Source organism: Ostrinia furnacalis, unplaced genomic scaffold, assembly GCF_004193835.3.
Source record: "Ostrinia furnacalis isolate ACB-3 unplaced genomic scaffold, ASM419383v2 OfSCF4782, whole genome shotgun sequence".
NCBI lineage: Eukaryota > Metazoa > Arthropoda > Insecta > Lepidoptera > Crambidae > Ostrinia > Ostrinia furnacalis.
The window spans coordinates 59,574-83,367 of record NW_021135021.1 but is presented as its reverse complement, the minus strand read 5'-3'; the positions used below and the strand labels follow the sequence as shown (position 1 = coordinate 83,367).

The 23,794-nt window shown below is 38.0% G+C and overlaps 1 protein-coding gene across 2 annotated transcripts; it reads left to right on the top strand.

Moving 5' to 3' along the window:
• Positions 1 to 278: 278 nt before the first annotated feature.
• On the top strand, positions 279 to 22,441 carry aralar1 (calcium-binding mitochondrial carrier protein Aralar1). Of its 2 annotated transcripts, none has more exons than XM_028314551.1 (14): positions 279 to 577; positions 2,321 to 2,459; positions 3,427 to 3,603; positions 4,578 to 4,864; positions 8,129 to 8,367; positions 12,039 to 12,129; positions 15,085 to 15,160; positions 15,888 to 16,096; positions 16,219 to 16,299; positions 17,126 to 17,338; positions 18,813 to 18,935; positions 19,722 to 19,824; positions 20,166 to 20,256; positions 22,018 to 22,441. In XM_028314551.1, the coding sequence occupies exons 1-14, from the start codon at positions 527 to 529 to the stop codon at positions 22,184 to 22,186; spliced, it is 2,049 nt and encodes a 682-aa protein (XP_028170352.1). In that variant the 5' UTR covers positions 279 to 526; the 3' UTR covers positions 22,187 to 22,441. The 2 variants fall into 2 exon arrangements, with proteins under 2 accessions (XP_028170352.1, XP_028170353.1); XM_028314552.1 differs by lacking the exon at positions 279 to 577 and adding an exon at positions 1,107 to 1,191.
• The last annotated feature ends 1,353 nt before the right edge of the window (positions 22,442 to 23,794 follow it).

Below are 23,794 nucleotides of genomic sequence, written 5' to 3'. Positions count from 1 at the left end.
AATTACCGAAATAGTAGCAATTAGCGACATCTAGTTAACGCTTCCAGATTTACCCTAACACTTTTTTCATAAAAAGTCCATTCATTCCAAGAAATAAATTAAAATTATTTTACCCCGGAAGCTCGTTATTTATTTTGAATTTAATACTAAAAAGTAACAATTTATCTGCCTGTAATTTAATATTAACGTACCTACCTTACATGCTAAAATATTTTTAGCATTCTGCTACATCCCTATTACGTCAAAATCTGCGAAAAACTTAAAATTAATACAACCAAGTTCAAGAGTCTTGCGATTTCTCTTGTTTCGCATAAAACAAAGGTCAATTAATTTTGTAGGATTACATTATAGCCGGGCGGTTGAGATGATCATGAACGCTGTGCGTGGTTAAACTAAAATAGATTTTGTAACATTTTTACGTATCGTGACGTGTTATCAAGGCAGACGAACTTCACACAATCGCTACTTATTTAAAATTTCCAGTTTTTATAGAAAAAAGTATTGTGTTGTGACGAAAAATACTGTAATGTTTAAATCGTTGTTAGGATCTCTGATTACTCAGGCCAGCTGTCAAGAGGTGGGTAAGTTTAGTTTTAACTTTATTGCTAAGGTTTACGTGCTAAAACCTTTTTGCGAAAATAATGAAAAATAGTGTTAAACATTGATGTAACATATTTTGTGATTTTAGCGTTTTAGTGCCCTTGAAGAGTCCGCCCTTGAACTGCAATCAAACGTCACAATGCGGCCTTCTATCCTAATATTTGCATAACAACAACACCTGTTATCTAATAGCTAGTGTCAAGCCTTATCATTAAACTCCTACTTTCATTGACAATTGCACGAAAAAAAAAACAAATGAACAAAACTTTTGGGATAGAATAGCAATCTAACCTCCTTGACCTTTATTAAGATAGAAACAAAATGTCAAATTTAAATATTTTTTATTTTTAAAACACATTTGTAACTTGTAAAACTCACCAGTATTTTTTCTTGTTTTTACAAAATAGAATAAATTAACTGTGAATGATTGATATGTCAGTCTTGTAACAGCAGCGCTGCAATAATATTCCCAAAGATAGCATGTTCAGTGAGTACACAAGATAAAATTGCCTTTATCAGTTACGTCAACTATTCCAATGGCCATCAATTCAGTTCAAATTGTGTCACAGCGACAATATGACTTCGCGTCGGGTAATTTCCTTTACATTATTATTAAATCTACAGATAGTTGAGTAAAAGTTGTTTGTTAGTGTTAATAAGTGCAATTGAAATAATGTCTAGTTTCCAGTGACATGTTAAATTACATCTTTAATTCAGTGACTAGAGTTCGAAATGGCTTGTTCTTTTACATCATAATTTACAGCGTTATTATCACTCAAATGTTAAGTGTCTCCCTAATTGTCACAATAGTATTGATTTCATAAGTATAATTTCTTATAATGTGGTAAGTTCTAGATTGTAAATTGTTATTGGGTTTTTCACCTTATTTTATTACACTATCATGTTATAATGGGTCAGTAACGATTTTTCTTATAAGACTATTCCGTAAATAAAGGTTTTCTATCTTATCTATGAATGTGACTTACATAACCTATTAGAAGAGTATTGTTTGACCCACACAATTGAATGTCAGATAAGTTATCACGGACGCCATCGTATTAGGTTAATGTACCGTGACTTTCAAGTCTCTGTTAGTAAAGATGCAATTGAATTGAGCCAATTTATAGAGATGTATTCAAATAACTGACAATAAATATCATGAGAGTACCTAAACTATGTTTTAAAATATAAAAAAAAGGTTTAAAGATGTTTTCCCAATGTTCATCATACTATTTACTCATGTCTTGCTAAATAATAATTAAAATTTTAAATGCAGTCATGAGCTACGTGACAAAAAATGTTTACTCATGTATTACAAGATAAATATTTTTCCTGCACGGTACGCTTAGTAACATTTCTGCATAATTGTTATTCGGAATTCAGGTATAATTTTACAGAACGCTACTCTAAAGCTAACATACCTATTTAAGCAAAGATTCTATATTTATTCCAATAAGATAACAATCTTAAAAATGTTAATTCCTCTATGTAATAATATGTATCAACTAATCCAGTAGAATAAAATCATAATCTATGAAAAACTGTATTGCATAGTTATTCTATAGAATGAACAAACCAGGCATAAAATTAAACCACCTATTGTTAAATTGTTGTTTGTGAAATTATGTTGATTACAAATAATAGTCAGCTCAAGGTTGTCATTACGCTACCTTAATTATTGTATTATTCCTTTGATACTTAATGCATTTGTTGCCCACAGGGGGCTGGTTATTTAAAAAGAGCCGATACAGAGAAGTTACATGAAATATTTCTGCAATACGCCACCGTTGAGAAGAATGGTGAGAAGCACATCACTAGCGAAGACTTTGTGAGGAAGTATCTAGGATTATTCGACGAAGGTGAGTTATCGTATTTACATGATCTTATCATAGTATTGTAGATAAAATAAATAGATAAGCCCATGGTAGTAAACAAATTAATGATGTAACGTTTTTTTGATAAGTTATGGTATATTATAATGGCTAGACGTCACTTTGCTACGTAAATCACACATTGTTTGCATGAAAGTAAATAGGTAATCTGATTATTTTCTTATTCGGAGTGAAACTTGGCTACCTTATTATTATTTTTTGTTATCCATTTTATACAAATTTATACAAAATGTCACTATCTCAATAGGATATACCATAACAAGTTGTTCTTTTGTTTAAATAATAAACCTAATAAAGTAGGTACTATGGGCCACAGTTCTAGCTACCCATTTCCGGTCATATTGTCTCGTTCTATCGCAAAGAAACATTATTGATAAGAGCGAGAGAAATAACGGAAATGGGTAGCTGGAACTGTGGCCCATTGTATATGTTATTCATAACAATACATAAAAACCACTAGGCAACAAATAAAAACTACAAAAAAAGAAAATCTACTAAAAAGGCTTACATCAAATAATAAAAACAAAAGACGGCAATATCAAACTAGATTTTTACGTAATCAAATTTTGAACTTAAAAAACTAAAAAAGTGGTAAAATTAACTAAGCACAGAGGTTACAGTTGGATGCGGATGAATGTCCAAGTTTGGACAATAAGCCTAGGCGCAGACCACCGATTTTTAGTTGGCGATCGATCGGGCTGTTAATCTGTATGGTGATTTGTTATCGGCCGATTCTTCATACAAATAAGAATCGGGCCCAACTATCGGCCAATGAAAATTCGGTGATCAGCGCCTAGGCTAACTCGCGCCTCCATTTATGGCTTTACTGGGTAAGCCCCGCCCTTCTGGTAGGGAGAGTCCCACATAACCCTCTAGCCGTCCCCATCGGCAAACCATTTCCCGACGGAAAAAAATAGGATAACTTTTTTTTCAGATGACTACAACAAGGAATCAGTCAAGCTCATCGCGGGCATCGTGGACATGGACAAAGACGGGTTCATCTCGTTCTCCGAGTTCCAGGCCTTCGAGGGGCTGCTGTGTGTCCCCGACGCGTTGTACAAGACCGCCTTCCAGCTGTTCGATACCAACGGCAATGGACTGGTGGCTTTCGGTGAGATTATACTGGCATTCAGTCCGCCACTGTACAGTTGTATGTGCAAAAGTGTAAATAAATAAATATACTTATACTAATACTAGCGACCGCCCGCGACTTCGTACGTGTGGACCCCGTTCTACCCCCTTTGGGGGGACATTAATAAAATCCGTTCTTAGCGGATGTCTCCACCCTATAGGAAACCTACCTGCCAAATTTCAAGTTTGTGGGTGTTATGATGTCTGAGATTTCGTGATTAATCAGTGAGCGGTATTTTGCTTTTAATAGTATAATAAGTTGGAGAGTTTGTTTGTCAACCAAACAATCTAATCTCAGAAACTACTGGTCCGATTTTAAATAATATTTTTGTGCGGATAGCCCATGCTTTATGAAGAATGACTTGCGCGTTATTCAAAAATATTAATCTTCTAGCTTTCGATTTTAGAAATGTACACGAAAGGCAAATAACCTTGGTAGTTGCTATTTCGATAAATTTAGAAATTATTTAGTCTTGTAACTAAGTTATCTATTTTTAGAGATCGATTTTTTGCTCGCGTACTAAACGATAATATTTCAAGTTATCATACATCAATGTACTTTAAGATTGCGATAGGGGGATATTTTTCTTTATCTCGACCTACTAAAGACAAAAAATTACCCTAACAACAGGAAAATAGTCCAAATTATCATTAACTAGCATTTAATGAGAAAAAAATTGAACAGCTCTAACTTCATATGGAACCTAATTGTATTTCATTCTATAGAATAAAATAGTACCTATCAGTTATCCAGCCAGGTTATTTTTTAACTTCCTCTAGCTAGATATTTTATTAAATCATAAACGCAAAAGTTTGTCTATCAATATAAAAACGGTCAAACAATCTAGTTTCCTTAATTTAAAATATCCAAATCGGTATAAAATCTCTGAAACTTTCTGATTTTCTTGATTACAAATCCAAAGAAACTCCTAATATATCCGTATTTAATTACAGACGAATTCGCCGAGGTCATGCGCAAGACAGTTCTCCACAAGAAACTGCCTTTCAACATGGAGAGCACCTTCGTGCGTCTCTACTTCGGCAAAGACAAGAAGCGTCTAGTCACATACCAGGAGTTCAGCCAGTTCCTCCACGATTTCCACGAGGAGTACGGAGTGGAAGCCTTCAAGAAGTGCGACAAGGATGGCAGTGGTTTCATCAGCGCTGGGGACTTTAGGGATATAATGCTGAATGTCAAAAGCCACTTGCTGACCAAGGATTTGAAGACGAAAGTGATCAATGTGAGTTCTTATTTTTCTAAACTGCGCCGTCTCATCATCATCATTTCAGCCACAGGACGTCCACTGCTGAACATAGGCCTCCCCCAATGATTTCCACAATGGCTGGTTGGTGGCGGTCTGTATCCAGCGCCTTCCTGCTACCTTTATGAGGTCGTCGGTCCACCTCGTGAGTGGACGTCCTACGCTGCGCTTTCCAGTACGCCGTCTAGTCCCGAACTAAGCAAAGCCTGTACTATGGGTACCAGACTATGGACATAAACATATTTAAATACTCAAACTAGTTACGATAATCTACAGGTTGTATACCTCCCCAAAGTGGGGGTTTTTGAAGGCCAAATGATTACGAAGTAAATCAAAGAGGGTCGTGCGTGCGTTCGGTGGATAAATGATCTGATGGTTATGATAATAATTAATAACAGGTTGTAGAACCTCAATCGAGGGTCGCACTCTCTGGTCAGACTAGAGCTACAATTTCCCTTAAAATTGTGTAAAATCTCTTTTTCTTATCAGAATGTTGTAATAATCTGAAAGGATGATGGGCAGAAATGTATGGAAAGTGGTACCCGCTCCAATAGCCATAACCAATATATATTTCAAAAGGCCTTTAGATATAGGAAAATGTCTGCTATGGGGCCAGTTCTAATTCACGTTTTGAAAGCAGTAATTCCACTAAGTATTAATAAATGAAAGTATAACACAATCATCCATGTATACGAATATGTACTATGACTACAATCTATTAATATAACTAAAAGAAGCCTTGAAAACGAAAGGATTATACCTACGATGAACTACCCAAGCTATTAGCCCTTTATTCGGTTTCATCATCATCATCATGATCATTTTAGCCATAAGACGTCCAATTGAACATAGGCCTACCCCAATGATTTCCACAATGGCCTGTTGGTGGCGGTCTGCATACAGCGCCTTCCCGCTACATTTATAAGATCGTCGGTCCATCTTGTGGGTGGACTTATTGGGTCTTGTGGGTTTATTCGCTTTAGCAACCCATAATAAAACCCTTAAGAAATATTAAACTCCAACCTCTTTATTAATAGTTGAACTCTGACTTAAATTGTCATTTGCTATGGAAATGTCATTTTAATCCAAGGTTCATCCCAGGTATAACATTTTTTTAAATAAGGGGATAGTAGTTCTTCAAATAAAAACATTTATTTCACAATTATCTCTATCAATATAGAGTTAAAGAAGGATGCTGGAGCTTACTGCTCCATGCCTCGCATAACCTAAGTAGGTACCATACGATGGACACGTATGATACTTCGGTAATCGGTTACACAAAAAGTATGTTTATCTTCGAACGCAACCAGATCTGAGGCTGGTGGCCATAGTAAATGTTGTTCGTCTTGTTAAGACCTTTCAAATGACACTACAAACATAACTATTGGAGCCGGGTACCATTTTGCAAAAAAGTATGTTTATCTTCAAACACAACCAGATCTTAGGCTGGTGGCCATAGTAAAAGTTGTTCGTCTTGGTAAGACCTTTCAAACGACACTAGAAAGATATCTATTGGAGCCGGGTACCATTTTGCCCATTGTCCTTTGAGTAGCAACAGACACCTGTACCTCTAGTACGAAAAACTTTCGAGTTCGTTTCGTTGCGTATTCAAAGTGTCATCGAAAAATTTTGTATGAAAAATTAAACAGCGCCCCCTAGGGCGGCTATAATATAGGGGGCGCTGTTTAATTTTTCATACAAAATTTTTCGATGACACTTTGAATACGCAACGAAACGAACTCGAAAGTTTTTCGTACTAGAGGTACTGATTCGTTATCACATTTAGTATGAGCAAGTCGAAAACCAGTTGCAACTCAAATTGGGCCTGAGAACTAATCTATTAAATAATTAATCTCTAATCAGCGTTATCAATATCAAGCCACCGGGAAACCATTTCAATCTATGTGTGTTGGTTCTTACGTCAATCGGATCAGATAATCTGAAATACAGTCTAGACTCTAAAGTACTCAATCACTGAAAAAATCAGCGTAAAATTCCATTGATTTACAAATAACAATGCAAAAAAGTGTTTAAAGTTACGTCAGTAATACATTGACGTCAAAAAACACTAGCTCAAGATGTTTCCATATTACAAACAATCCATTGCATCATAAAATATTCTCTCGTAAACACTTTATTCACTCTACAATACACTGGCCTAATTTTTTACCGATAATGATAAATAATCGTTTCTATTCACAATAACATAAAACATGCGAAAATCACTCTACCAGCTACTTTTTCACGCTCAAACCATTGAAGCAATTTAGAGGTCTAAAATGGTTTGAGCGCCAAGAAAAAATACACAAAACGGGGTCACGCGTAAGTCTTCCTATGATAGACCTAAATTCACGCGAGTGTACCCGCGGGCAAAATCTAGTCGTCATCATCATCATCATTTCAGCCATAGAACGTCCACTGGTGAACATAAGCCTCCCCCAATGATTTCCATAATGTAATGTAATTCTAGTAACCAATAATATATTTATTTACTGAGGATAATAATTCATAGTGTAATTCAAGTATCTTTCAATGACATCTGATAATATAATATTGGTAAACTTCAGTGTGTTACAAGTAATATAAGTTGTTAGTTATTATCTAAGACCTTCTCTGACCTTGATGTCTATCTGCATGCAGTTAATAATTATCTTATTAATATAAAATGTCTATGTAAAAATGTATTTTCTGGTAATTGGATAATATTAAAAAGGCGAAATGAATACTAAGAAAATGAAAATAATCTGCAACTTGAGAATTTTACAGTTATGTAGCGTATTTTTAGCTTGGAATGAATTCGATGTAGAGATAAACATACAGAATATCAAAACAATATATTTTTTAAATACCTAGTTGCCAACCTGCATGATAAGGGACTTATAAAGTTTTACAAAAAAAAAAACATAATAGCTAGTACCTCTGTGTGTGACAGATTTTTCCCTTCCAATCACATCCACGAAGACGCGCCCCACCATTTTTTGGTCGAGGGAAGCGCGGGGTGCGGGAGTTTGATCCGAGCAATCCGAGCGTCATTATTGTAGTGTGCGTGTGCACTCATAGATAATTTAGCGTGTACCGATAACACTCAAACATTAGCGCGAATGGTGGGGCGCGTCTTTGTGGATGAAACGATATATGTATATCGGGGCTTTCCCACTTAATTACAGGTATTTCGATTTCTATATGACCTTTAAGTGAATGCCTTTAAAGTCTACTTTCTCAAAACACCTAAATCCATTCCAGGCGTCAGGCTTCCCCCAAGGCGAGCGCAAGATCAGTTTCCCCTTCTACATGGCTTTTAACTCGCTCCTCAACAATATGGAACTGATCAAACGGGTGTACCTTAACGCTACCAACGGCCATCGAACGCAGGAGGTCACCAAGGAGGAGTTCCTGCACTCCGCACAGATGATGAGCCAGATCACACCGTTGGAGGTGGATATATTGTTCACTTTGTGCGACACTCTGCATCACACTAATGGGTGAGTTAGATATTATAATTATTATTACTGACGGGATTGCTATCATGCACCTTAATTTTGAGTTTCCGATATTTCGGCAATGTTGCATGCAAGCAGAGTAAATACAAATGAGTAGGTCATCTTCATAGAAACGCCCGAGCGCGGTTTGTATGTGAGCGCGCCAATACGTAGGCGCGCACGCACACACTGACAAAATTTAGCATGGATTAGCGGGGAGTTGCCCCGGCGCGCGCTCACATACAAACCGCGCTCGGTGCGTTTCTATGAAGATGACCTACTCATTTGTATTTACTCTGATGCAAGCGCCATGGTCACGGAGTAACTGAGGAAACTTGCGGGTGAGATGTTATGGGCAGACATATTGGTCTACCCTCTTTCGCAGTCTTTTATTACAATAGCCTCCCGTAGCACCGTTCACCAACTCACTGTTCTTGCAACTGTTCTCGACACTTACAGTATCTTATATTCTTATGGTAACAGTTACGACCTTATTTTAAACCTTAACGCCTTGTGTTAAGGTCTAAAAACAAAGAAATTAAACTTGCTACCTTTCAAACTTTTTTAATGTGAGACCACAAAGATTTCACTTGCATTACACGTTGCAAAATCCCAACCAAGTATTACAACGAAATTAAATGGAACGTAGGTACATTTGTTCGTTTAAATGTGAGTTAGGCGTTAAATAAATGTCATGATTTTTAACTAAAAATATCTATAGGCCACATGAAATTAGAATAGTTAGAAAGACCAACACAAACCAATTTTTATCTAAATGCCATTGGATAAAATGATATAAACGATCATACATTAGCTTAACTAAAGTAAAGATTGCTATGATAACTCTGTACTTGATATTTAAGCCCCTATTTACAGTATTTGCACTGGTAACAAGGTTAAATAAAGAATCGATTCCAATTTACCTATATTCGTTCAAAGCAAATGTCACTGAACTTATACCCTTCGAGTATTTAACAAAAGGGACAAGCATTTTATCGTTTTCGTTTACTACATGTTTTCAGATAATATTAGATATCGCGTTTATCTTTAATAAACTAGAATAAACTGGCTTAGTATCGTAAATGTTTTATAAAGTCCATCTTAGATTGCAAAAGTGTGACGGAAGCGTGGTTATAGCGTGATATTTACAGGTTTATTGCGAAAACAAGTGCTAGTCAATAAATTAGTAATCTATCTATACTAATATTATAATTGCGAAAGTAACTGTCTGTCTGTCTTGCTTTCACGCCTCAACCACTGAACCGAATTTTATGAAATTTGGCATAGAAATAGTTTTTATCCCGGTTTTTGAAACAGGGACAGGGCGATAAAGTTTTTCTTTGACAAACAAAATTCCACGCGGGCGAAGCCGCGGGAGAAAGCTAGAAATAAATAAACAAAAATATGACTCACTTTTATAACCTTGATCAGCAAAAAGACACACACTTTGGATTGAGAATATTCCGTCTTTTTTTGTCCACAAATGTATTATTTTGACACTGTTCCTCCACTGAATGTAACATTAATACTAAGTTTAAATGTTGTATTTGCTGGGTGACGACAGTTAACATTCGCTGATGTAAACTAAAATTGTTAGTTGTTGGCCTTTGACCGCGGTTATTGTCATTATTTTATGTCTCGGAGTTTTTTTAACCTTGACCGCGGTAACTGGCGCTATTTTTATATCTCAGATATACCTACTTACAAAGGGTAAATAGACCTTTTTAAGTTAAACTGGCTTGACCAAGATTTGGCATACCTAATTATGAACGCATAATTTAGTAAAATAAGGCTGAGTTGCACCACCAAACTTTGACCGTAACTATAACGATAACCGGTGATTTTTGTATGGAGTTTGACAGATTTTTGACGTTTGTTACAGTCAAAATAAGATGGTGCAACCCAGCCTAAGAATACTGCATATAATAATTTAACAAGGAAAAATAGGCCTTAAACTCTGTTAAACTGTGTGACGCTGGATCTAAAAATAAAGATATTGTGTTATCTATACTTTTTGAAATAAAATTGAAAAATCTGTTCTTCAATTTTGACCAAGATTTGGCACTTATGAACGCTTTATAAGATAACTGCATTATGATTACTTAATATAAAACGTAGTGTAATGCAGGTCTCCCACTCGTTAAACCAATGATCTATTAAGATCTCGGGTGGCCCCTATGGAATGGAAATACACTCGACAGCAAATAAATCGCACCACCCGTGACGCGAACTTTAAAGATTTTCTTTTGACACAATAATGGTGCCCCAACAATATTGGTGTAATTTGAAAGCCCAATAAATATCCTTAAAGAAAAACACATTTAATTTCTTAATAAATGATTAAAATATACCATAAATGTGACTTGAAAAAAGACCTCACTTTGGGCTCACCTCTGGGATTAATTAGACCAAATTTTATGGTTATAAAACCAAATAATGATCACACGTGTCCTCTTTAACAGATGGATAGCGATTAATCCCAACTTAACAGTTTTATTCATAAAAAAATTTAAAAAAATATTTTAGTCATAAAAAATGGCTATAGCGTAACTTTTGAAGAAGTGACTCTGGATCCTTTTAAAGACACATTTTTGGGGTAAAAACCTTTCCTTTAATAAAATGAAGTTTAGAACTAGGCTTTTAAATGTTGCCAATACTGGTGGGGAGTGGGGATGCATACGTTTGAAAATGCTTGTCGCGGGTGGTGCGATTTATTTGCTGTCGAGTGTATTTGTGGGGGGCCTTTGTCCAGCACCGAATGGCCTTTGGTTGATACTTTCATACAAAAATACGATAATTTTTTATTCCCTAGTTCTACTTCAGCAGTGCCGGGGGGGCCAGAGTATCAATCACGTCATACTGGGTTCGGTTAAGACAAGTGTGTTGCTATATATTGATATAGCAACACACTTGTCTTAACCGAAACGTATCTTAACGAAGTAAACGTATTGACGTTTGGCTCCCAGAATGATAGAGCGTTTCTCGGACCATTCATTGCGTTTGTACCGTTTTGAACTGGATGAACTTATTTGATCAAAATCATCTTTATTTCTTTAGACTAATTAAATTAGTACTTACAAATCGTCAAATGCTCTTAAAGAGCCTATACATTCAAATAATACGCACTGTTTTAAACAATGTCTTCTTTGTTGTTTTCATTAAGTACTTTTGAAGGTCATCCAATTCAAAATTCATAAGTAAAATTCACATCAGAATTAATTTAGACAACCCGTTATTTATTACACAAAAATGTTAATGAAATAGCATAATTTATGCATGAGCAGAACTCTGAATGAGCTTATTTTTCGAGTATTATCACGCTGATTAAACAGACGTCACATAAAACTGAATATATTTCGAGTACCTTACTCACACATCTTTGGAAGTATGCACAGTGCATGAAAACCCTTACAAATCAGGAAAAAATTTTAACATAATATTATTTTAATAGCGAAATAATGAGACTTATTATTTTATTTTTGAATTGTATTCAAATACCGTAATAACTTACACCTTAAATATATTCTTTTTTACGTTATAAAATAGGCTAAAAAATAGACGAATTATCACGGCCTTTCATTACAAATTTCCATTTACTGGATTGTGGAAATACTTTCTTGTTATTTATTTACGTTGATTTAGTAAATTAACTACTGATTTGTCTATTTTTCCAGACGCATTGTCTACAACGATCTCAACTCAATCACACCAGAGCAATACTTCAAACAAGTCACACGAAGAGTAGCAGAAATAAAGGCCGTCTCGGTAAGTATACACCTGTCTCTCTCCCACCCGCAGACCGCCCATAACGCTGTCCCGTTTTAACGCAAAACTTCTCGAAAATTCTTACAGGAGCCGGCACGGACGCGTTAGTTGAAATGTATGTTTAGTGTATATTAGTTTGTCGTTATGTGTAATATTTTGGAAACATCACTAACTTATAGCTCTGTATTTTCTCTCTTTCAATGCGCAAAAGGAGGAGGTAAATATGATAAGAGAGCCTTTTCGATTAGTTAACTTGTTGGAGCGCCTTATGGTGAGTACGGGTCACACGAGTTCATGATGTTTCTATGTTTACATTTTACATGAGAATGGTCGAATATTGCAGCGGTTGGCAATCAGTGGCCCGTGCTTAAACTTAGGGCTATAAAAAATGTAAACGTCGATAATATAAATATGATATGTATGTCACAAAACTATCATATCTTACGATTGCATTTAACTCGCGCGCTATATGAAACGTTCGACACACAGTATTTATGATGTTGTTCAATTATGTACAATTTATAATGCGAAGTTCATGTGTTCAAAATGAGTCAAAAATCATCATACAATCGAGTCGCTCGCTGTAGGTTTTTGCATCTTTATTAAAAAGTTAATGACTTGCCGTGAAAAATTAGGACTGTGTTCGTCTCTTACATTTAATTAAAAAAAGTATGCCCTTTTGCCCGAAAAGGTTGCCGACCGCTGCTATAGTATTCAAGTACTGACCATAAACTTTTAATCTTTCACAAACAACTCAAGGGCTGAATTTGAATCGCTGTCAAGTTTAGTTGCTATCTAATACAGTAAGAAAGAGACACTAATATTTTTGTCAAACAGCGTTATTTCACAGTTAGCCCCATTAGGCTTATTTAAGCTAGCTTGCTCCTCTTAACATTGTCTCAAAAAACTATAATTTCATGTTTAAATTAAATAAACTTACATTCATTAAAGCCCGGTCCGTGAGCACGTAGAATTTTGTCCAATGACCCCTAGCTACCCATCTTTATCGCTCGCGCGTAATTATATTGCTGTCGCGACTGTGCGACTGGCACCCACAGTGAGTGTGCGAGCACGACAGCTACCCATCCTTATCGCTCGCGCGTATTTATGTTGCTGTCGCGCTCGCACACTCACTGTGGGTGCCAGTCGCACAGTCGCGACAGCAATATAATTACGCGCGAGCGATAAAGATGGGTAGCTAGGGGTCATTGGACCAACTCGGATGGGCAGCGTTCGGGAAGCTTCGCCATATACTCATGTCCGAAATACCGCAGTGTCTCAAGACGAAAGTCTTCGAGCAGTGTGTGTTGCCAGTGTTGACATATGGATCCGAAACGTGGTCGCTTACTATGGGCCTCATAAGAAGGCTCAAGGTCACCCAAAGGGCGATGGAGCGGGCTATGCTCGGAGTTTCCCTGCGTGATCGAATCAGAAATGAGGAGATCCGTAGGAGAACCAAAGTAACCGACATAGCTCGCAGAATTGCTAAAATCAAGTGGCAGTGGGCGGGGCACATAGCTCGTAGAGACGATGGCCGTTGGGGCAGGAAAGTTCTCGAGTGGCGACCACGGGCTGGAAAACGTAGCGTGGGCAGGCCTCCTACTAGGTGGACCGACGATCTGGTAAAGGTCGCGGGAAGAGCCTGGATGCGGGCAGCGCAGGACCGTTCATTGTGGAAAACCTTGGGGGAGGCCTTTGTCCAGCAGTGGACGTCATTTGGCTGAAACGAACGAGAGCTAAATAGTGTTTAAAATCGATGTCATTTTCAAACAGTATCTTTATAATAAGTCGACTAAAATACAAAACTCATTTCTTCAACTTCTTTCACATTTAAATAACTAGCATGACGTCACATCACATTCCCTCTACAACCACAGGAATCTGCTTTAACTGTCACATATTCACACATCTTTTCTTCCTTCATAACTTCTCTAAAACTATACTTTTAGCTATCGTCTAGATAAAATAGATTAATTATGTCTTTTAATTCGCTAGCGCTATGTGTGCGTTTGTCACTGAGTAGGTACAGTCGCCAGCACATCAGCTAAAGTCCGGTCGCCGAGCAGATATAATTTCGTCCAATGACCCCAAGCTACCCATCCTTATCGCTCGCGCGTAATTATATTGCTATCGCGACTGTGCGTCGGGCGGCCGCAGTGAGTGTGCGAGCGCTACAGTAATATTATTAAGCGTGAGCGGTAAGGACGGTTAGCTTGGGGTTATTGGACGAAATTCTATCTGCTCGGTGACCGGACTTTACACATGTTTGTTGCAAAATCGCACATATTACAATAGGATAAGATGCAACTTGTGCCGTACGATGTGCCGTCGTCTGTCCCTGACGTACAGAGAAACCGTTACGCTTGTATCACACCGCGAAAATGACCTGTCTTTTTTATAGCTCGCGCAACGAAAGTTGAGGCGAATACATACACTAATGTAATATTTGAATACAGAACACACAAATCTGTCAGAATACGCATAACGTCAGCGCAACAAGCGTATACAAATACAAATGTATTGATCGTCTCAAATCTCGCTGCGTGACCTATGCGTTTGTTGATTTTCGGGGACTTATCCGTTGTACGCGAAACTTGTACTTGTGTATAAGCGAAACAAAAACAAGACTGCCTATTTTTAAAAGCAACCTTTCCATATCGTGATTCCGCCTCTGCTGTAAAGTTATAATATTAGCGAAACTGCAAACTATATCAAGCAGACCAGTAGGATGAGCGAAATTTTTAAGATTGAACTATTCCTCTGTACGTTATCTATTCAGTGATTGTTTTCTATGTATAGAATCAAAATCATGGACAATCATCAACACAGTTTTGGATATCAAACAATAGGACCTAACTAATATTAGGTATTTAATATTTATCCAATGTCGTTGATTGTCCACTAAATTATTTGGTCTTAAAGAATTAGATTTATATTTGCTTGTGCTTGTTCCAGAGTCCAGAGGAGCGCAGTGTTCTCATTCAAATTTTGGAGAGCACGTACAGATTCACGCTCGGTTCGATTGCCGGTGGTAAGTTGAAACTCATAAATACTTTAAGAACTTTCAAAAATGTATCATTGAAAGAGTCGAATAAACTGCGAATATAATTTACCACGATTAAGACATAAACCACCCGCTATAAAAATAAGTTTCGTCCTCATTACCTACCCTCAGTAACTACCCCTAGATGACAATATAATTCACGGAAAATTTCCTAAATCCTTAACTCCAAATTCATCATCATCATCATCATTTCAGCCATAGGACGTCCACTGCTGAACATAGGCCTCCCCCAATGCTTTCCATGTTGATCGATTGGTAGCGGCCTGCGTCCAGCGCTTCCCTGCTACCTTTACGATGTCGTCGGTCCACCTTGTAGGTGGACGTCCCACGCTGCGTTTTCCGGTACGCGGCCTCCATTCCAGAACCTTTCTGCCCCATCGGCCGTCAGTTCTGCGTACTATGTGCCCTGCCCATTGCCACTTCAGCTTGCTAATCCGTCGGGCTATGTCAGCGACTTTGGTTCGTTTACGTATCTCCTCATTTCTGATTCAATCTCGCAAAGAAACACCAAGCATAGCCCTCTCCATAGCACATTACAAGCTCCAAATTAATTTGGAGTTAATTTGTGCTAATATTTAAATTGTGCGGTTTACGAAATATTAGTTTATCACACTGGGTTTACTTTTCTGACAGGGAGAGCCCCATAGCTATTGGTCTCACCGGGTCTTACTTATCAATAAAATCTTTCTTCCAGCCGTGGGCGCATCGACAGTCTACCCCATAGATTTAGTAAAGACCCGTATGCAGAACCAGCGTACCGGCTCCTTCATCGGTGAGGTGGCGTACAGAAACTCCTGGGATTGCTTCAAGAAGGTCATCCGGCACGAGGGAATATTTGGCCTTTATAGAGGACTTGTCCCTCAGTTGATCGGTGTAGCTCCCGAAAAAGCCATCAAACTTACTGTGAGTAGTTTTGAATCAACATAAATCATCATATCAGGTCAGGTTCGCATGTTTCTCCCTCACTTGGATGTGAAGAAAAAATATAGTAAATTATTTTGACTGACTTGTATTTTACTTTTCAGGTCAATGACTTAGTTCGAGACAAGTTTATGGACAAAAAGGGAAATATTTCCATATACGCTGAAATCATCGCTGGAGGTTGTGTAAGTAGTCACTCGATTTGATATTATTATTTCCCGAAGCCCTTCACAAATACCTGTAAGTTTAAGCTTCCATTTTATGCACAACTTATATCGCTAAACGCTGTTGGTTTAATGAATAAAAGTCCTTGATAAATATTTTCCTTTGTTTAAAAAGAGTGATCCGTCGCCGTACTGGCGATATGACTTGAAATTAATGAATAAAGTCCGGTCGCCGAGCAGATAGAATTTCGACCAATGACCCCAAGCTACCCATCCTTATCGCTCGCGCGTAATTATATTGCTGTCGCGACTGCGACGGGTAGTGAGTGTGCGAGCGCGACAGCAATAATTTTATTTATTTATTTATTTTCCACACTTATAACTATCATTACAGGTTGACGCCTAATGCGATAGTATAACATACTTTGTTAAATAATGCTTAATCTAAACTTATATCTATAACCATATTCTAATAATCTTAACAATAACAAATCACGTATAGAGCAGCTATTGTGAACTCATTCAGAGAAATCATCAATAAAAAGATAGAAAAAAAAGAAAGACTCATTAATAAAAAGTGGTGACTGAGTTTGTTCCGGCGTTTCTTCTCAGCACTTGCCATATGTTTGTCTCGAAGCGCTGGTAGGGCCCAAAACATAAGGAGAAGGAGACATGTAAAGTGCCCCATAAGGGCTACCTTTTCTTTTTTTATTATTTTCTATTGACGTTCATAAGTGCCACTTGTGGTCTAAACTGAATAAATATTTTTGATTTTGATTTTAATGTAAGTCATAAATCTTATTTGGCACATGATACAATACAAAATCACTTTATATCTTTCCTCCAGGCCGGCGGTTCCCAAGTAGTGTTCACGAACCCACTGGAAATAGTCAAGATCCGCCTTCAAGTGGCGGGCGAGATAGCGGGCGGGCAGAAGGTGCGCGCGTGGTCCGTGGTCAAGGACCTGGGCCTGTTCGGGCTCTACAAGGGGGCGAAGGCCTGCCTGCTGCGCGACGTGCCCTTCAGCGCCATCTACTTCCCGGCGTACGCGCATGTCAAGGTATACATTGGCAGTGCAGACAACTGCGCGTCACTACTCTCGCGCGTCACTAGACACTCGCGCGTCACTAGACACTCGCGCGTCACTAGACACTCGCGCGTCACTAGACACTCGCGCGTCACTAGACACTCGCGCGTCACTAGACACTCGCGCGTCACTAGACACTCGCGCGTCACTAGACACTCGCGCGTCACTAGACACTCGCGCGTCACTAGACACTCGCACGTCACTAGACACTCGCGCGTCACTAGACACTCGCATGTCATTACTACTTACTAAAGCCTGGTCCGTGAGCACGTAGAATTTTGTCCAATGACCCCAAGCTACCCATCCTTATCGCTCGCGCGTAATTATATTGCTGTCGCGACTGTGCGACGGGCGCCCGCAGTGAGTGTGCGAGCTGCAGAGAGACAAAATTCTACGTGCTCCCGGACCAGGCTTTAGTAAGTAGTAATGACATGCGAGTGTCTAGTGACGTGGCGAATGTCTAGTGACGTGCGAGTGTCTAGTGGGAATATCTACTTTATCAATGGAACCACACGACTAACATACACTAAACGCAGACTGGCGGCAGTTGGTGCCATAAAACAAAGATCATCATCATCATCATTTCAGCCATAGGACGTCCACTGCTGAACATAGGCCTCCCCCAATGCTTTCCACGTTGATCGATTGGTAGCGGCCTGCGCGTCCAGCGCTTCTCTGATACCTTTACGATGTCGTCGGTTTACCTTGTAGGTGGACGTCTCACGCTGCGTTTTCCGGTACGCGGCCTCCATTCCAGAACCTTGCTGCCCCATCGGCCATCAGTCCTGCGTACTATGTGCCCTGCCCATTGCCACTTCAGCTTGCTAATCCGTCGGGCTATGTCAGCGACTTTAGTTCGTTCGTTCGTTACTGGATAAATACACTCGGCATCAAATAAATCGCACCTCCCGCGACAAGCACTTATCAAACGTATGCATCCCCACTTCCCACCAACGTTGGTACCATTTGAAAGCCTAGTTCTAAACTTCATTTCATTAAAGGAAAGGTTTTTACCCCAAAAATGTGTCTTTACAAGGATCCAGAGTCACTTCTTCAAAAAATAGGTAGTTACGCTATAGCCATTTTTTATGACTATAAAACTGTTAAGTTGGGATTAATCGCTATCCATCTGTTAAAGAGGACACGTGAGATCTTTATTTGGTTTTATAACCATAAAAATTGGTCTAATTGATCCCAGAGGTGAGCCCAAAGTGAGGTCTATTTTCAAGTCACATTTATGGTATATGTTAATCATTTATTTAGAAATGAAATGTATTTTTCTTTAAGGATATTTATTGGGCTTTCAAATAACACCAATATTGTTGGGGTACCATAATTGTGTCAGAAGAAAATCTTTAAAGGTCGCGTCGCGGAAGGTACGGTTTATTTGATGTTGAGTGTATTAGCTCTAATTTCGTGAATGTTTTACCATCCTCCTCTATTTCAGGCCAAATTCGCGGACGAAAACGGCTACAACCACCCGCTGACGCTGTTAGCGGCCGGAGCCATCGCCGGCATCCCCGCCGCCTCGCTCGTCACCCCCGCTGACGTCATCAAGACCCGGCTACAAGTAAATTAATGAACCATTAGTATAGTCTGGTCCGTGAGCACGTAGAATTTTGTCCGATGACCCCAAGCTACCCATCCTTATCGCTCGCGCGTAATTATGTTGCTGTTGCGCTCGCACACTCACTGCGGGCGCCCGTCGCACAGTCGCGACAGCAATATTATTACGCGCGAGCGATAAGGATTGGTAGCTTGCGGTCATTGGACAAAATTCTACGTGCTCACGGACCGGGCTTTAGATATCTACAGGGTGTCCCAGAATGGATGAATCAAACTGATAGGGGAGGTAGCTCTACTAAGTCACTAAAAATATGAAAAAAAAAAACATTGAGTTCAGATTTTTTTAAATAATGTGCTCTAAACTCGAAATCTAGTCATTATTTTCAAAAGTTTGTTTACAGATAAACGAAGCGATCATGTACAATAGTAAGAAAAAAGTACAAATAACCTCCAAATGCAGCAACTTAGGCAAAGTTAATTTATAATCACTTTTTCTCAAAAATATATTATGTGTCCTTATGCGCTTTATTATTTTTTAGGGATAGTACATTAGTAGAGCTACCTCCCCTATCAGTATGTTTCACCCGTTCCCCAAAGAAGCAATAAAAAATTTAGTATTGTTTTATCATTTCCCTATACATCTGTTTAAAATGTCTGTTTGGAAGTTATTTCATTCTAAAAAGTTAAAAACACTTCTTGAGCTTCATATTGACCAAGCCACTGGGCCCAAACTTACGATTGAAACCACAAAGAAATAAAATTTAATTATTTATTTTCTTCCACTCTTCAGGTAGTAGCGAGATCTGGGCAGACGACGTATAACGGCGTAATAGACGCGACTAGGAAAATCTACGCCGAAGAAGGAGCTAGAGCTTTCTGGAAGGGAGCTATGGGTAAATACCTTATTTTTATTCATTTATTTCTAGAAACCAACAGCGATAATATTGAATATGTTAGTCATAAGATTTAGATTATTTTTATGTTTTACTGTACTTAAGTATTAATTTTTACTATAAAAGTTACATACGTTTTCCTTAGTTAAAAATCTACCCTTGTAGAATTTTACCGATGTGCGACTCGATTATTGAAAAACATACTGAAAGGTCCCAATTGCATAAGAGCTACGTTTATGATGAACATACAACGTATGATGGGAGCAGCTATTAAAGCTATTATAAAGTTATATTTATTAATATTGAGGCAAAACTATAACATTGATTGTCTATGCTTTCAGCTCGTGTGTTCCGTTCGTCGCCACAGTTCGGTGTGACGCTCGTCACTTACGAAATCCTGCAACGTCTCTTCTACGTCGACTTTGGAGGAACGTAAGTATTTTTAAATAATAACCTATTCCGAAACACGATTTTACAAAGTTATACGCACCTGTTGAAAAAATGACGCACGTGCAACTTTTTCTACAAGTCAAAATGAAGTATGGCTTGAGTGCACCAAATAAATACTATTAATTACAGCGCTCAGTATTAATAAAATTCAGCTAAAGTCCGGTCGCCGAGCAGATAGAATTTCATACAATGACCCCAAGCTACCCATCCTTATTCGCTGGGTGCGAAGTACTAGGTGGGGGTAACATAATCGATCGCAGCGTTCATGGTGGTCAAAAGTAGAAATAATGTAAGCTCTGTCATCAGATGTATCTGTCAATGGCAAAGCGATTCTACATATTACATTTTAATATCATTAATTAATCGCATGAAAAGGGTCCTACTGGAAAATTAAATAAAAGAGTGGACTGTATTTCGATAGGGCTGGTTTAATAGCCGTTTACAATTTGGAAATAACTAGACTATACAACGTGGTAGTACAAAAATTAGTCACAGTAGTTGTTGTGCACAGATGTTTGCCTTATGATGAGAGCGTGAATTATTGAACTCTGCCCTTGTTTTGTTCGTAATTCTTCTACATCTCGGACTTATCCAGCCAATACCAACAACTTTCCTTTAAATACGGTTTGTGGTTGGAATTTGATATTGTAACACTCACAAACCTGGTCTTCAAAACAATACTCATTTCGATCTGAAAACGATATTTAATTTATTACTAGCGATACAGGAACATTTAAATATATTTACTGTTATATAATGAAACCGTTAAAGTAGCTTTTTCTTTTTGTTTTACTGTAAAACTACAACTTTAAATGAAGTAAACAAACCCTGACACAATAAAAATTAAACACACTTTTTGGACTTACCTCATTTGATTTGAATGAACAAAATGATTTCAAAACCTTTTTTCCACCCAAATCGTGGTATCACAACAATTTATTAGTTGAAAGTATTTGTTATTTTTTCATTTCGATATTTTTTCACAAATATACGACCTAAATGTCAATGTTACAGAGCCCACAAAGTTGTGGACGCTAGTTGGCGCTGTAATCGTGCACAGAGCCAATCGCTCGCGCGTAATTATATTGCTGTCATGCTTACTGCATCAGCCCGTCACGAAATTCTATAGTGCTCGACGACCGGACTAAGGTTCAATACTTTCGCGCGAAGAATTCTCACAGAGCGTGTTGTGACTTTGTTTTGGCGAAGAAAACACTTTCTTTCACTTTTTACGCTTACTTGAAAAAGTATTTAGAATAATAAATCCATTTATTATATTACTTAGTCGGCCGTTTGGTGTAGTGGTTCGAAACGGACTACTATTCCGGTGGTAGCGAGTTCGATTCCCGCACAGTACAAACATTTGTGTGCATATGAACATACCTATTTGTTTGTATTGGACTGGGTGTTTTCTATGTATAATAAGTATATTATTATATTTACAAAAAAAAGTATTTAAGTATGTTTATATCCGTTGTCTAGTACCCATAGTACAAGCTTTGCTTAGTATGGGACTAGAAGCGCAGTGTCAATGTCCAAGGATATTTATTTATTTTATTGGTTGTGAAATGGAACGGTTCGGAACAAACTGCATTGAATCTATATTGCATGTTGTGTCAGCCTATAATTGTTGTTGCATTGTAACTTTGTTCATAATTGTAATTTTTAAGTGTACATGTTGTAATGTAACAATGTTGGTAGACCTAATAAATAAATAATAAATAATAATAATTTATCTTCCAGTCGACCGACCGGCTCGGAGTTGCACGTGGCGACACCTATTGAAGAAGTCAAGAAGAAGGCCGATCACATCGGCGGATACCAGGTCGCGATACCAGTCCTCACCGGCCTCGAAACCAAATTCGGTATCTCGCTACCAAGATTCTCGTTCCCGAAACCGGCGGCTCAGTAGGTACGGACCTAGTAAATACCACCTAGTACGGAACGTGATATTTAGTCACGTGATTTGGAATAAGCTATGAGTATGAGAGCCTAGATGAGGCACTCGATATTGGCGTCACGTAATGTTCGACAGAGTAACATTACGTCTGTATTGTAACTTTATTCAGCAGTACTGAGGGCTGAGTGTGAATTTACATCAATCGTCGTCACTAGTATAATTAAAAAAATCTATGGAAATGTTAGTTCTTGAAAGTATCCGCTAGGGGCGCTGTACAATTTGTAATACATTTAATGTCACTTTTTTACGCAATGAGGGCTATCGTTTTAGCGCTCACCAGTATGCGCCACTGTAGAGTAAGGTCCTGTCACTTGCTAGTAGCGAAGACAGTGGCGCCAACTTGTGAGCGCTAAAGTGGTAGGAGGACTATCGTATTTGCACTCATCAAGATGGCGCCACTGTAGAGAAAGGTCCTGTCAATCGCCAGGGGTGCCAACTGTTAAGTATAAAAACGATAGCCCTCATTGACATCTAATGCGTTTGACGTAAACTCACACTACGACCCCTGGTTAGTAAAAGTTTTAATTTAATTATTAGTGCAGGCTTCTTTACTTATATTCATGATTATTGGGCTTTACAGAATATTGCTTCATGATACAAAAAAAGTATAATGATTAAAGGTATAATTTTTTATTTCTAATTATTTTTAGGGCGGGAACATGTGCAAAAATATATCTATTTAAAATCACATGTAACTGATTATGTTAATTGTTCGTTTGCCTTGATTTACCGTCACTCTTTTAAGAAAGAAGCCGCACTATTCTAGTTATCATTCGCACCTTACAGCATTTTACATCAAATCCTTCTTTTTTGAAGATTTTTTATATTAATTTTAATTTAAACCATTCGAAATCAAAGTCGAACTATTGTTAATTTGTTTTGTTATGACTTTTTGAGTGAAAATGTTTTTGAAATGATACTGATTATAAATTTTTATTTATAAACACTGCCTATTTGGGACCTAGATACATCCCTGTCATTTAACGTACGTATTTGTTGCCAGTTAACATTTAATTCAATCTTTCCACGGTACAAGCCTACGATTAACTTTTAACTTTTGATAAGGGTAACGTAACATCGTACAAAAGCGACCTACCTACCTGATGTTAAACATTTGGAGATACTGAGATTAACGTATTTTTAGAACGTCGTAGCTAGAATAATACTTAATATTAACAGTTATGACCTATGATCACTGAATTCCCTAATATTTTTAGCACAACTAGCGTAATTACTTTGCGCTCTATAAAATACAGTAGCGTGTCTCGAATACACGTAGTCCACTTAGAGCACCCGCCAAAATAGCACCTGCACGAATAGCACCTGGCCTAGTCCACGAAGAGCACCTATCGATATTTTGTTCTCCCTGTTCGTAGACAAAAATTTAAAAAAATCCACGAATAGCATATCGATAGGTGCTCTTCGTGACTAGGCCAAGTGCTATTCTTGCGTGTGCTATTTGGGCGGGCGATCTAAATGGACTACTCATCGAAAAACATTCTGAATTTGTATAAAACTCTTCTGTATTGCCAGAATCGACAAATTAAACAATAAATTTTA

Coding starts and splice junctions, on each gene's coding strand:
- aralar1 (XM_028314551.1), top strand. CDS start 527: ATGTTTAAATCGTTGTTAGGATCTCTGATTACTCAGGCCAGCTGTCAA. Junction 17,339..18,812: donor CGGCGTACGCGCATGTCAAG/GTATACATTGGC, acceptor CCTCTATTTCAG/GCCAAATTCGCGGACGAAAA. Junction 18,936..19,721: donor TCATCAAGACCCGGCTACAA/GTAAATTAATGA, acceptor TCCACTCTTCAG/GTAGTAGCGAGATCTGGGCA.